This window comes from Nelumbo lutea, chromosome 1 (genome assembly GCF_056320005.1).
Source record: "Nelumbo lutea isolate HS-2025 chromosome 1, American lotus-T2T, whole genome shotgun sequence".
Classification (NCBI taxonomy): Eukaryota; Viridiplantae; Streptophyta; class Magnoliopsida; order Proteales; family Nelumbonaceae; genus Nelumbo; species Nelumbo lutea.
The window spans coordinates 209,884,517-209,899,164 of NC_142684.1; the positions used below are offsets into that span (position 1 = coordinate 209,884,517).

The following is a 14,648-nucleotide window of genomic DNA, read 5'->3' on the forward strand; positions in this document are numbered from 1 at the left end:
GTCAACCTACAAGGAAAAGACGTGAAGGGACTATCGAACCTCACTAGAGCGTCGAGCCCCTCTTCTGACATAATGTCCACTTTGGCCTAATCGGTTTCCCTAACCTCGACTTCTCGAAGGGCCACGGCCTCCTCCACCGCAGCACTCTCACCATTAGGCCCATCGATCTCGGCCCCATGGGCATCGGTCTCGTGGGCCACAAGCGCGGTGGACTCGGGATAAGCCTTCGACTCTAAGTCATTACCCAATGTGCAAGAGCTAGATGAAGAGGAAGGACACGAAGATGAGGTAGAAGATGAAGACATCTTACCAAAGAATTACACCGCAGGACACCTAAAGCATCAGTTGAGGACTAAGTCTCGCCGAGCTCTTATGATCACTCACACAAAATGACAAAGTAAAATGGCTCGCCACATCCCCTTTTATAGGGAGGACCAACAGTCCAGATCTATTCAAATCAACGGTGTCGATTCAACGCCGCACTCCGCATGCGCGTGACCTCAAGAAGATGAAACGACGTGTCTGCCAACCCATAACGGAAATGGGACAAGCGTTAAACCAGCCCGTCCACCTAGCGAACTGGTCTTACCCTGAGTTCCTCAGTTGAGGACCACAAAACTCTTCCACACTCAACCGCAGCCAAGCACTACACTCCTCAACTCTAGAACTAGGGGAGTGGTGTTCGGGTAATGGTTGAACTGGCCACGTCGATGCCACGTGTAACAAAAGAGCACGACTAAGAAGGAGTGTCCCGCATGGACAAGGAAGCAAACTCCGTCAAGGAAAAGGAAACCTCCCAAAAACCTCGGCGGACGCCCTCAACTCAACAACCCCAGGAGCCATATCCATCTGAGACATGGACACTCAACTATAAATAGGTATTCCCTACTCGAGGTAAGGGACCATTTGGAACTGCACTCTTTGAATACCTCTTTGCACTATCTCTTCACCTCGGACCAACACTATTTAAACATGTTTGGCCGGGCCATATGGTGCTTAATCCTATTGAGTTGATCGTCGAGTACCTACCTAAGGAACAACTCCTCGGGCCTCTAACCTTTCTCCTGGTTGCAAATCTCGATGCACGACTTCATCCTTCCACCTTGGCCTCATCCGATTGGAAACACCTAAGGAACAACTATATGATTATGTTGTCGATTCGAAACACCTCTGATCCAAAAACATCAGGTGCAATAATAAACTTAAAATTATAAAAAATGATAAGGAGTTATTAATAAGAATTTGACCATTAAAAAAAGCTAGTAATAGGAATCTAGATATTTCACTTGCTCATTTGTCACAATATTTACATGTTATACAATGGAGTTTAACAAAAGTGGGAATTATTCCTTGCATAAAACAAGAGATCTAGCTAGAGGCTAATAAGAAATGTCAATAAGCCAACCCAACCCATTGGTGAAACCGGATTAATTGGAAACAATCTTAATTTCTTATCAAATCTACAAGTCATGCCACTTGTACAAAGAGACACTAAAAAGGCTAGACCAACCCAAATTTTCCATTTTCCAACCGTTATATACAATCTGCAATACATCCCCACTTTTCGGGTTGGATTCTAGGATTGGATTAGGTTCTGTTTGGCCCTACGAGAATTTCACTTTTACAGTTTTACTTGTACTAATTAACAAGGGTGTTTTATTGCGGGGTCTAGAGGGACCCTGTTCAGTCACTTCAGTGACGACGTTATCCAGAGAGAGAGAGAGAAAGAGATGCAGAGGCTGAAGGGTGTTGAATCCTATAACAGGTAGTGACAAGCAAGAGAGAATCGAGGCTTTTGAGAAAGCCACAAAGCAACCATAAATAGGGCGGCATCAAGTCTTCTACCCCATTAAAGGATAACCCCCCGAAGGGTTTCACCTACTTTTGTTTATCCACCCTTTTTATATTAATATCAGTATCTTCAGATTTCAGTCAAGAATTACAATTTTTTTCTTTTTTCAGTATCTTCAGATTACAATTTTTATCTTTTTTTTTTTATCTCTCTCTCTCTCTCTCTCTCTATTGTATATAGTTGCATGCTGGAAACCTAGGCCGACAGAGAGTTCAAACTCAAAAGCCCCGGCCAGAAGTGCAAAACAGAGAGTTTTATAATGGAACTGGGATCGTTGTGGGTGGCCTTCGTGTCCGTCTTGGCCGGGTTTTTTGCTTTCTATGGATTGCTCCGAAGAGCAAATGGTTGGTTTTATGAGCGTAAACTGGGTGAAAAGCGATTCTCCCTCCCTCCGGGCGACCTGGGTTGGCCTTTGATTGGGAATACGTGGTCTTTCCTCAGAGCTTTCAAGTACGACGATCCTGATTCTTTCATCTCCAGCTTTGTTAACAGGTTCTCTCTCTCATTCTCTTTTTAGTTTGTAAAGAGAATCCTAATTTTAAGCAAGGGATAGTGGATTAGTACGGATCTACAATAAACGCTCCCAACGCTGCCCAACAAGCCATTACAGTGACAAGATATTTTCAATGTGCGGCTACAGTGGCCTGTTAGAACAGTATTGGGAGCAGACTGAGACATCATGCACTATTCTTCTTCTTCTTCAGAGATACGTCCGCCGGTTCTCGTCATTTTTGTTGAAACATTCTCTTTCCTTCCGTCAAAAATTTCCTCTGCGTTTAGTTTGGGCTTTTGGGATGGGATTCATATTCACCACAGCATAATTGGTACCGCACATTATGATGTGGCACTAAAAGCAAACCCGATTTCCTCCCCAACAAAATTGCGCCTCAAACCGATCTTACACGCGCATCCTACCGTGCATTGAAAACATTTTTCGTACTTATAATTTATTATTCACGGAATCTATACTTGGCATTGATGCTGTTTAGAAAACGGTGCTGAGTCGGAAGCACCTATTTTTAGAAAATAATATTTTTTTGTTTGAAATTTTATTATCAAGTAAGACTTTTTTAGGGCAACAGCAACATCTTCTCTTCTATTTGGTACTCCAAATTTAATATTTTCCTACCTTCTCAATTTCTAAGATATGGTTTAAAGAAAAAATGATTCCAAATATATTATTGTTTTCTGAAGCACTAATATTTTTAACACGGCGCTGATGATGTATCACCATTTTCTAAAGTAACGGCATCCATATCAAACACCACGTCATCCACAATGTTCCACATCACATCTCATCTCAGGTGTGTATTGGGACCATCTCCTCATAATTACTCATTATTTCATGTACTATCATCAAGAGATGTTGTGATCAGGCACTCTTTATTGGGAGCTGATGTGAATTCCTGTATCTTAAATGCACGACTGATATATGCTGTGAGGTCGGTGTGAACATTCCCTATATTCCCAATGCAATGTCTGTGTACAACCTTTTCACCGCCTGTACACTTGAGAGTCATGCATGAAAAACATTTTCCTATCAATAAAATAAATAAAAACATAGAGAAGTGTGAGATGTTTCCAATCCCAATGTACTGCTCCAAGGGATATGCGAGGTGGGGTGGGTATGAATACTGAGCAGGCAATCTAAACTCATTCCCATCATCATGTGAATTATGAATTCTGAATTCTGAAACTGTTTCAGAATGGCTGAAAAAGTTAAAACCCTTTTTTTTTCCCTTCAATTGAAAAATTGGGTCTGACCGGTTGGTTTTTTTCCCTAAAACCATTCGAATGGTTTTAACTGTTTTTCAATTTTTTTTTAAATTTTTAAGCATAATACTCAGGTTGAACACCCCACCTAACACATGGGTGGATCTGCTGACTATCAGGTTGAACACCACACCACTCGAATGATTTTTAATTTTTGGACCGTTTAAACCGGTAACAAGAACCCTAACCGGTTCGGCCACCGGTTTGATTTTAAAAACCATGATCATGCTAGAAGAAGAAACGGAGAAAAAAACACCCCACCTAACACGTGGGTGGATCTGCTGACTCATTCCCTGCATGTTTGCCACGTGCTTTTAGGCCTTAAGTTTATTATTATTATTTTAAACTTAAAAAAAATAATAATAACTAAAATTAGTGCTCTAGTTTTCTTTCAACTTTTTTCAGAGTCTGTCAAGTATGTACTTGATTAATGCGCCAAAAGCTTTTAAAACATGTTCAAGCTGTTACTCGTTTATAGAATTGTTAATCGGGTCTATTATTAATATTAATTGCTTCCAATTCCATAATGATACATCCAAAACAGCTCCAATTATTGATCAGGACATTGACGCTATTAAATCCGATTATACTTGACATCTATAATTATTTATGATAATAATGATTTTAAATTTTATTTTTAATAAAAACGATAGTATATATATATATATATATATATTAATACGAAAGGGTGGTCCAAATGGCAGTAATTTAAATACTAACATTACCAATTATAATACTGTTATCTATTTATTTAAACCCAGTTTTAATAATTACTGATCATTACAGTAATTTAATAAATATATAATTAGTGATTATAATTAATAATTGCTGTTATTATAAATATTGTTAATAAATAGATATTTATTTTAAATTAAAATTATAAATAGTGTTATTCATAAATACTGTTAATAAATTTAGTAATCCGGTTTTAATAATTACTGATTAGTACAGTAATTTAATAAATTTTAGTGATTATAATTAAAAATTACTGTTATTATAAATATTGTTAATAAATAGATATTTACTTTAATTTTACTTTAAATTAAAATTATAAATAATGTTAATAAATTTAGTAATTATTATTATATTAAAAATAATTAAAAAATATTATTAAAAGTATTATTATTGATTATTTAATAAAATATTACAATTACTGACTATAACTGATAAATACTCTTAATTTAATTTAATTTTGGTAATTATTAATTTAATGAATATTGTTAACAAATCATATTCATAAATTTAATAATTATTGTTATATTAAAAATAACAAAATGATATTATTAAAACTATCATTACTGATTATTTAATAAAATATTATAATTACTTATATTATTGATAAATGTTGTTAATAATTAAATATTTAATAAATAATGTTAACAAAAATCAGCAAAAATAATGTTTGTCTTTTTGCTTATTGAATTTCTTTGGTTTAAATTTTTGGGTTTTGTGCTTTAAAGATTGTTACGTAATGTTAGTTAAAAATGTTATTTGCATTTAGCTTAATGAATTGCTTCAAGGTTCTAAATATCACCATGGGCCGATATGCCCTGTGTCGGTGTTTTTTTATGTTTTACTTATTTTTTCTGAAATCGGTTCAGAGGGGTCGGTTTAAGGCCTATCTACCCTCTAAAACAGCGGCTCACCCGATACAATCCCTGTAGGGGCGTATCAGGAAGCCACCGACATGATACGTATCAATTGATACAAGCCAATATGTGTTGATACTTTGAACCTTGAATTGCTTTGGTTTACATTTATAGATTTTGTGCTTTAAAGATTATTACACATTGTAAGTTTAAAATATTGCTATTTGAATTTTTTTTTTTAATTTGATAACTATTATACCTAAAATTGTCAAATAATGTAACAATAACAATTGTCAAATAATTATAAAAATTATCAAATATAAATTAAAAGAAATTACCATTATTAGACATAAATTACCAATATTTATAAAAAAAAATTACTAAAAATAAATCAAAAGAAATTATCACAAAGTAGTAGACTTTAGGATGATAATTACTTGAAATTATCAAATAATATAATCCTAAATACATTAAAATAATTTTCCAAAGATTATCATAAATTAGTAGATATCTCCAAAAATAGCCACTAAATACCATAAAATCGATAAATTACTATGATTTACCAATAAACTATGATATAATAAATATAATACATTAGTATATATTTACCAAGAAATTAGTATATAATAGAAATTACCAGAAATTAGTATAAATTATATAATAGAACTAAAATATGATAAAATAGATGAAGTTAGTATAACTTTGTAAAAATAACCATTAAATTCAAAAAATTAGTAGAACTTAGGATGATAATTACTTCAAATTATCAAATAATATAAACCTAAATAAATTACAATAGTTTATCAAAAATTGTATTTCATTTTCTCGTGCATCGCACGGGTCCCTACTAGTTTATATATTAATAAATTACTATGATTTACCAATAAAATATGATAAAATAGATGAAGTTAGTATAACTTTGTAAAAATAACCATTAAATTCAAAAAATTAGTAGAACTTAGGATGATAATTACTTCAAATTATCAAATAATATAAACCTAAATAAATTACAATAGTTTATCAAAAATTGTATTGCATTTTCTCGTGCATCGCACGGGTCCCTACTAGTTTATATATTAATAAAAAATGTTTTTAATCAAGCTATCTTTTTAGACAAAGTATAACGAAAATTATAAGAACACTAGGACTTTATATAGTATTAATTATATAATTGTTTTGGATCTGAATTAATTTGAAAGAGCAGAAACTAATCCCAACCCAATAATTATAAAACCACAAATCCAACCACATAATCAGTTAAGTCAGTTTGGTTCTATTGAATAGTCCTAACCCATTGACAACCCTAGCTGTTCATCATTTGTGGCAGGTAGCCTCGTCCACAAGGGCTGTACTCTGTCAGTTCTTTGTTTTTTATGCCTTTCACTTCGGCTGTGTTTGGTTTGAAGGAAAAAGTAGGGAAAGGAAGGGAAATGTAGGGAAACCTTTATAAGCCTTGTATAGGTTTCCTTACATTTCCCTTCCTTTCCCTACTTTTTCCTTCAAACCAAGCATAGCCTTCCTTCCAAATAACCCCTTCTGTAACAACTTTCACTCTACTCTATGTAGAGTGAAAGAACATCAACATATAACATTTCTATTATCCCAATTGGAATAACCAATTTTCTAATTTACTAAATTTATTTATTTACTTTAAATAGTAACTTTATTTGTAAGTTATTAAATAATCTCACTAACTTTCTATTTCTATTCTAGTAATTTAAGTAATTTATGATAACATTATTAGTTTACTAGTTTTCATTTATAGTAACTTTATTAATTAATTAATTAATGTTCTAATTTACAGATTTAATAATGTACTATTTACCATAAATTTTACTAATCATTAACATTTTACTAATATACCAGTTTCTAGTAGTTTAAGTAATTATTAGTTTTATTGTTAACTAACCTTTCTAAATGAGCAATTTTAAGTTCACTAATTTTTTTTTCTGTAATTGAAGTAATTTTCTAATTCAATAATTTAAGTAAATTAAGTAATTTGCTAATTTTGTCATTTAAGTAATTGTCTAATGTAAATTTTATTGGTTCACTTTAAGTTAAGCAAATTTATATATCTAGTACGTTAACTGTGATGGCTCAATCTGAGTAATTAATAAATTTATTAATTACAATTATAAAGGCACCTTTGTAATTTAATTTAATCAATGATTAGCTAATTTTAGTAGTTTATACTTTATATATCTAAGTTATTTATTATCTAATAGAATTTAGATATATATAGGGTGAGAGATTATAGGGTGAGTTTCCTTTCCTCCACTTCAAAGTGAGTGAGTGAGAGAGAGAGAGAGAGAGAGAGAGAGAGACTTCTTTCTTTTATCACTTAGGAGTAAAACTTTTAAATGGGATGGGAAAGTCTGAAATGTGAGTATTATGTGGAATTAAAAATTCAAAAAAAAAAAAAGAAAATTAGAAAGGGGATTTTGGGGTGAGTTTTAAAGGAGAGAAAGCAGTCCACGTGGACCGAGTCATTGGAATTATCTATGGACCACCATTTAGCTGCCTTTGGGGTTTTCTCGACCATTGGCTTGTCATTTTGCACAGCTGGACGAACTCGAAATTTGGGGCCCACTAGTATATGTTATTTCTCCCGGTATGGTTTTCTACTGGACATCCCTTTAGCGGGTGGGCTGTCATTTATTCCCTGGAAGCATCATAAGATGAATTCCAGATGAGCCCAGGCCCACCCATAGAAAATAATACCATCAGATCTCCTGGTTCTTCTTCACTTCTTCTCTATATCACAGTATCAGTCAACCGAGTGAACTTTTATGGGCCTGTAACTCATCCATTTTCTCAAGCCCAATTAAGAAGAATTAATTAGCCAATGGGCTGGGCCCATCATCTGGACATACCAAGCCTTCTTGCCCTCTGCAACTCTTCTGTATTGAAATTGTTTCTTCAAGTCAAGACCCCAAAAGTGGTGTAGTAGTAAGATGATTGATTAGCTGTTTGCCATTTTTTTTCTTGTGATCACTTTGTGACCTGCAACATCCTTTGATCTGAAACGCAGATATGGTCGAACTGGAGTATACAAGGCCTTCATGTTTGGAAGCGCAAGTATTATGCTTACACTACCCGAACCATGCAGGCAAGCTCTAATGGATGATGAAGCATTTATACCTGGTTGGCCTAAATCCACTTATAAACTGATTGGAAGGAAATCATTTCTTGGCACTGTTGATGATGAACACAAGCGTCTGAGACGTCTTACAGCTGCTCCAGTCAATGGTCATGAAGCGTTAAGTGTGTATATCGAGTTCATTGAGGACTGTGTTAAATCCACCTTAGACAAATGGGTTGGTATGGGGCAAATTGAGTTCTTAACTGAGATCAGGAGGCTTACTTTCAGGATAATTGTGCACATTTTTCTTAGCACTGAGAGTGAACAGATGATGGAAGGTCTGGAGAAGGAATATACAGCTCTGAATTATGGAGTTAGAGCAATGGCCATTAATCTCCCAGGATTTGCTTACCATAAAGCACTCAAGGTGAGACCTTGCTAACCATGGAGTAATAACTTGCTTTCTTGTTTTACTTCTTCTCCTCTCTTAGCAAACTTGAATTGGGTTTTCATGGTTTCAGGCTCGAAAGAAACTGGTAGCAATTCTTCAATCTGCTGTGAATGCTAGAAGGCAGAGGAGGGCGAACTGTCCACCCCCGACGAAGAAAGATATGATGGATGCTCTGTTGGATGTCAAATATGAGAATGGTAAAATGTTGACTGATGAGGAGATTATTGATATCTTAGTCATGTACTTGAATGCTGGCCATGAATCTTCAGGCCACATTACAATGTGGGCAACTGTATTACTACAGAATCATCCAGAAATCCACCGAAAAGCAAAGGTGAAATCAGAGAACCCAGCCAGTCTAATATGCCTCTGCTCCTTATTTTTTCAGTTATTCCTTTTCAGAGGTTTACATGTACTGTCACTTAGAGCTAGAACTCAGTGAAATAGACTAGCCCATCACTACTTTTTGCAAATTTCAAAATGAGATTCCTTGTGCTAATTGTAGCCATTCCGAACATGTTTTAGGCAGAGCAAGAGGAGATCATAAGGAAAAGGCCACCCACACAGAAAGAATTGACGCTCAAGGAAATTAGACAAATGGACTATCTTTCCAAAGTATGTTCTCCTTCACCTGAATTTTAAGCATCTTTAATGTCCAGTAGAATTGAGCAGATATCTGAACTACAAATGATTACAAAAATGTCCTGCTCTTGAAGGTGATTGATGAAACACTTCGCCTCATTAATATATCATCGGTAGTTTTCCGAGAAGCAAGAAAGGATGTTAATATCAATGGTCAGTTTCTCTTCTCTATCTTCTACTTCTTCCATTTGCTCTCCTCCTAGGTGAACTCTCTCTCTCTCTCTCTCTCTCTCTCTCTGAAATAAAATGGTCTATTTCCCAGGTTACACTATACCAAAGGGATGGAAAGTTCTGGTTTGGTTCAGGAGTGTTCACATGGATTCTGAAATCTACTCTGATCCAAAGGAATTTAATCCTTCTAGATGGGATGTAAGTAAGATTATATTTTTACTCTGATCCAAAGGAATTTAATCCTTCATGATGTTGTGTAAATAAGCAAACCTGTGGACACAGTATGCATATAATGTTGTAGGAATGTTATTTCTTATGCTTATGATACTGTTACCTGTAAAGGGTGGCTTGAGGGCCAAAGCCTGATGCAGATTAAGCACTTCAAGGCGAGAGTACTCCACTTTCAACCCTAGTTATCTAATATATATTATTGCTGAAACTATGTTCAGGGATTCACACCCAAAGCAGGAACCTACATTCCCTTCGGAGCAGGAAGCAGGTTGTGTCCTGGAAATGATCTTGCCAAGCTAGAGATCTCTATTTTCCTCCACCATTTTCTTCTTAATTATAGGTGAGTTACCCTGCTTTGTATTTCTTACTTCTTTATTTTTCTGAACTAGTCTAGCAAATAGAAAAAGAACAAAAAAAAATTGGCATGATCTTGATTAATAAGAGAACACAAAGAAGCTCAATATCAAATTCATCACCATATTTTCAATTTAATTGTCTGCGAGCTTTAGAAAAATATAAAAGCCCATTTGGTTCATGGGAATAGGGGTCTGGAATCGGAATCGAAATGGACCATTCTAATTCCAACTGTTTGGTTGGGTGGAATCAGAATCCCATTCCTAGTGGAATGGCAATCACTCCCTTTGGAATGAAATTCCATTCCAGCTGATTCCAATTCCAATTTTGATTCCTGTCTGAACAAAACAAACTATGGGCATAGACCCTAAGTATCTTATTGTACATTACTCATGTGCAGGCTTGAACGGCTCAATCCAGACAGCCCATTGAGGTACTTACCTCATACAAGGCCCATTGACAACTGCCTAGCAAGAATTAGAAAGATTTCATCGGCAACTATGTGAGCAGGGATTGAACGAAATACAAAAGCACATCTTGGACCTCTCGGTGCTCAACTTTCGCTTTATAATAAAGTTGCCTTTTTAAATATGGTTGTGACATGAAGTTATGGTGATTTTTTAATAGAGAAATATGACCATTTGATAATTTAAGTATTTAACCTAAGACCCTGAATATGATGCTTTTCCTTTTTATCAACACAGATCATTAATAATTTTGCTGATTAAAAAATTAAAAAAAAAATGTAGGGAATTTGTTTAAAACTCACCATGAGTTTTCAACACTTCTCTAAAACTCACCATGTCAGTAAATTTTTATTTTCTAAAATTCACCTTCCGTTAATGCTTCTTAACAGAGGTATTCATGTCAGCATAAATAACAATTTTCATGACCAAATTACCCTTGAATTGTTAATGGACCGTTAATGTTTTGTTATAATTTCCAGTGTTTTTTATAACTTCTATTTTTTTACATTTTGCTATTTTCTACAATCTATAAATTTTCCTGTATTTTTGTTATTATTTACAATTTGTGTTTTTCTATAATTTTTTGTGTTTTTTCTACAATTTTTATTTTCTGATTTTGTTTTTCAATTTCTATAGTTTAATATTTTTTTTGTTTGCAATTTCTATAATTTTTTTATAATTTCTATGTTTTTATGTATTTTATATTTGATAATATTTTTTGAATTTTTTCTCTTTTCATGTATAAATAATAAAATGGTAATATATTAACACCTGTTAGTTTATTTTATATATATTTTATATTGTTCTATGAATGTTAAAATGGTAATATATTAACACTCGTTAGTCTGTTTAATGTAAATTAATGACATGATGAGTTTTAGAAATTTTGAAAAGTTATGAATTTAAGAGAAATACTGAAAACTCATAGTGAGTTTTAGACAAAATGATAGATGCAAAAAGCAAAGGCATTCATCAATAACTGCCTATTTTTTGCTCTTGCTTCTAGAAACCTGAGAAAAAGCATTACGTTCCCTAGATGTGTAGATGCTTATACTCTGACTACTTATATCCATGTGGGTATACATGTATGATGTAAACCAATGTCTTTATTCCGGTCTTCTCTGGATTGGATTTCTTTATCCATGACTGTTTATTGAGAAGGCATCATCCTTTTAAAAGTGTTTGGGATGCTTCTATGATTCAATACTAGCTACAACATGAGATATTGCTGATAGCATGTGATGTATATCAAGAATATAAAACAGAGTTAATGGGGAATTCTTAGTTTAGATGATGACTGATAACTCTGTTCAAAATGAAGATAAATAGTTATCTTTAATCGCAAAGATGGGGATGTTCAGTTGTTCACTAGGTTTTTAAAACTTCTAGTTCAAGTGCTTATGGTTGATATGGAAAGTTACCCATGTTTCCTACTAGGCTGCAATTTAATCCTAGCTCAGAAATTGGGGAGAGATACAAATCTGAACTAGTTAAACAAGAGAATGTAAAATGAGAAGCACTGAATGATTGAAAAGATGGAACAGAAGGAAGAGGACGATGGTTTTAATTACATGAAGATTTCAGAACTAGTAAAAAGGACACAGAACAGAAAGGGGAGGGGAAGAACAGTGTTAACTAGTTGCTGCCTGTAGTCCTCCATAACCAACAGGAAAACACTTAGTAATATTAAGCATAAGAGCAACATAAAGTGGCTAAATTCTTCTTCTTCATGAGAACAGGGCCACAACCAATTGGTCCTAGAGAACACAGACGCATTCCAGTTCTAATGGGCAGCATCTTCTTCCTCGCAGAATTTCGTGTACTCCTTTGGTCCCATTAAAGATTCCAGTTCTAAGGGGCTACTGGGCTTCACCTTGATCATCCATCCATCTTCATATGGGCTGGAATTGATCTACAATTACAACATGTGATGAGTCCAGTGCCAAAGAAAAGAGACTGGAACTTAAGTCTTGAGTGATGGAATTTACCAAACCAGGGGCTTCACTGAGCTTTGAATTCACTTCAACAATCTCGCCTGAAATGGGGGAATTAACATCACTAGTTGCCTTTACACTTTCCACAGCTCCAAAGCTGCCACCTTTAGACACTGAGCCACCAGGTTCTGGCAGCTCCACAAATACAACCTCTCCAAGATGGTCCTGCAGAGGTTCCAATCTTCAGAAATGAAACAACAATTGATAATGGACTAGGTCAATTCATTGTTTTTAGTTCAAAACAAATTTGCATCCCGACTAATGATGAAACCTTTTTCTTCATGGGAGCCGTTATGCTAGGTGAACAGTTCGGTAAAGAAGTCTAAATAAACCCAGCAATCCTCTACGTGGCAAGATTATTAGGATATGAAACTGAAAGGACCTACTTTCCTCCTGCCACCTGGCAAATTTAAACCCTACGTGTCTAGTCTCTAGACTCCAGGTCAATCTGATGCCGATACTTTCTACAAGGAACAATGTGTGGGACCCGGATATTTGTGTGCTTGTGAACCGGAATGGAGTTCTAAAATGTGGCCCAAAAGCCTTGGAGCCTGGAGGTACTGACTGGATAAGGAGGGCAGTTGCAAATGATGGACTAGACTCCAAGGCTCCATCAAGCTCAATGGTCCCTAGTCCCTACCTCATACAAGCAATACATTTCTAAGTTGATCTCCACCGTTCAATGGGCATTTAAATTAAAGTAAAGCCCAAATCCCAGAATAACCAATAAATCTTAACCTCCCTCCTGCCTCATCCAGAGCTAAAACAGGGCCCATGTTAATGGCAGGAAACAAAGTTCTTATATACAATTGAAGGCAGGAGTTTCTAAATTCTAACTAACTAGTCTGATAAATTAAATAGGATTGAAGAAACGCAGGAACATCATTTAATTCTCTTTTTGATGAAACCCCATGTTCCAATCAGTTGCTAGAATATAATATATAGCCACCAATCACCAATTTCCTTTCTCTGATGCAACTCAGACCAACCAAGTAAATAATAACTCAGAAAGGAACAATTGCAGAAGAGAAGAAGAATGAAAACTGGGGTTTTGAGAAAATAACAACCTGAGCATGGTCAGTGATGCCAATTGTTGCCACTGAGCCTTCATGCTTCACCCATTCGTGTGATGAGGCATATTTCAATCCATCCAAAACTGCAAATGTATGACAAAATTTGATCCAGGGAGGTTATATATTCAGGCATCGTATTCTAAAACTAGCCAGTCTTCAAATTAATCTATAAATTTCATGCTCTAACATTTGAAGTTTAAAATTAACCCGAAAGAAAAGCAGAAAATCAAAATCCAAGAAAGCTGGCTTTGTCACAACAGTGATAGGTAGCCCCCTTTGTGTCTGTGTATGTGTCTGAGAGAGAGAAGGTGAGGAGTAAAGAATACCAGTAGAGAAACATCTAGAGAGAGAAAAGGCCGGCGAGAGTGAAGCCTTGGCAGCGCAAGAAATTCGTAGCGCATTGGCAGTTGAAGAAGCCCACATTCTGAGTGCCATAAAATCTGCTTCTCTGGTTATCTGTTTGGTTGGCTCAAACTTATCGAAAGCGGATACCGGGTACAGAAGCGGTTTGTAATATATTCCTGATTTATCGTGAATGAATGGATGGTTTGTGTCCACTGGTGGACGTTGAGTGCCTCATCCTATATACCCAATTGAACTCCCTCTACTTTTTTATCATGAGATGATACACGGTTTTTCATTTGTAAACCACAATTATGGTCTATAAATCATGATAATTTTTTTTATAAATAAATCATGATAATTAAAAACATATTGATGAGATTGGAAGGAGAGATACCTGGCATGCTTTTAAAAAAATATATATATATATGAATTAGTAGTAATAAGATCAAGTGATTTTGATGATGAGATTGATCTGTATCAAAAATCAATCAGAAATTGTGTTTCCAATATTACAGTAAAAAGGTTACTTTCATGAGGCTATATCAAGTTATCAACAACCTTAACCTTATAGAGATCTAATCCCATGTTAACTTTACTAATAATACATGTTTAGTCTACAACAAT

At 34.8% G+C, this 14,648-nt stretch overlaps 2 protein-coding genes across 2 annotated transcripts; one reads left to right on the plus strand and one right to left on the minus strand.

Annotated features, from left to right (window-relative positions):
- The first annotated feature begins 1,670 nt into the window (after nt 1-1,670).
- Nucleotides 1,671-10,793, plus strand: LOC148880745 (ent-kaurenoic acid oxidase 2-like). Its single transcript, XM_088962752.1, has 8 exons — nt 1,671-2,344; nt 8,246-8,723; nt 8,818-9,081; nt 9,273-9,362; nt 9,464-9,542; nt 9,652-9,758; nt 10,010-10,131; nt 10,546-10,793. The coding sequence occupies exons 1-8, from the start codon at nt 2,112-2,114 to the stop codon at nt 10,649-10,651; spliced, it is 1,479 nt and encodes a 492-aa protein (XP_088818878.1). The 5' UTR covers nt 1,671-2,111; the 3' UTR covers nt 10,652-10,793.
- Nucleotides 10,794-12,115: 1,322 nt separating this feature from the next.
- Nucleotides 12,116-14,318, minus strand: LOC148880746 (glycine cleavage system H protein, mitochondrial). Its single transcript, XM_088962753.1, has 4 exons — nt 14,006-14,318; nt 13,674-13,762; nt 12,601-12,771; nt 12,116-12,524 (listed from the first exon to the last, which is right to left on the minus strand). The coding sequence occupies exons 1-4, from the start codon at nt 14,112-14,114 to the stop codon at nt 12,396-12,398; spliced, it is 498 nt and encodes a 165-aa protein (XP_088818879.1). The 5' UTR covers nt 14,115-14,318; the 3' UTR covers nt 12,116-12,395.
- Between the last annotated feature and the right edge of the window lie 330 nt (nt 14,319-14,648).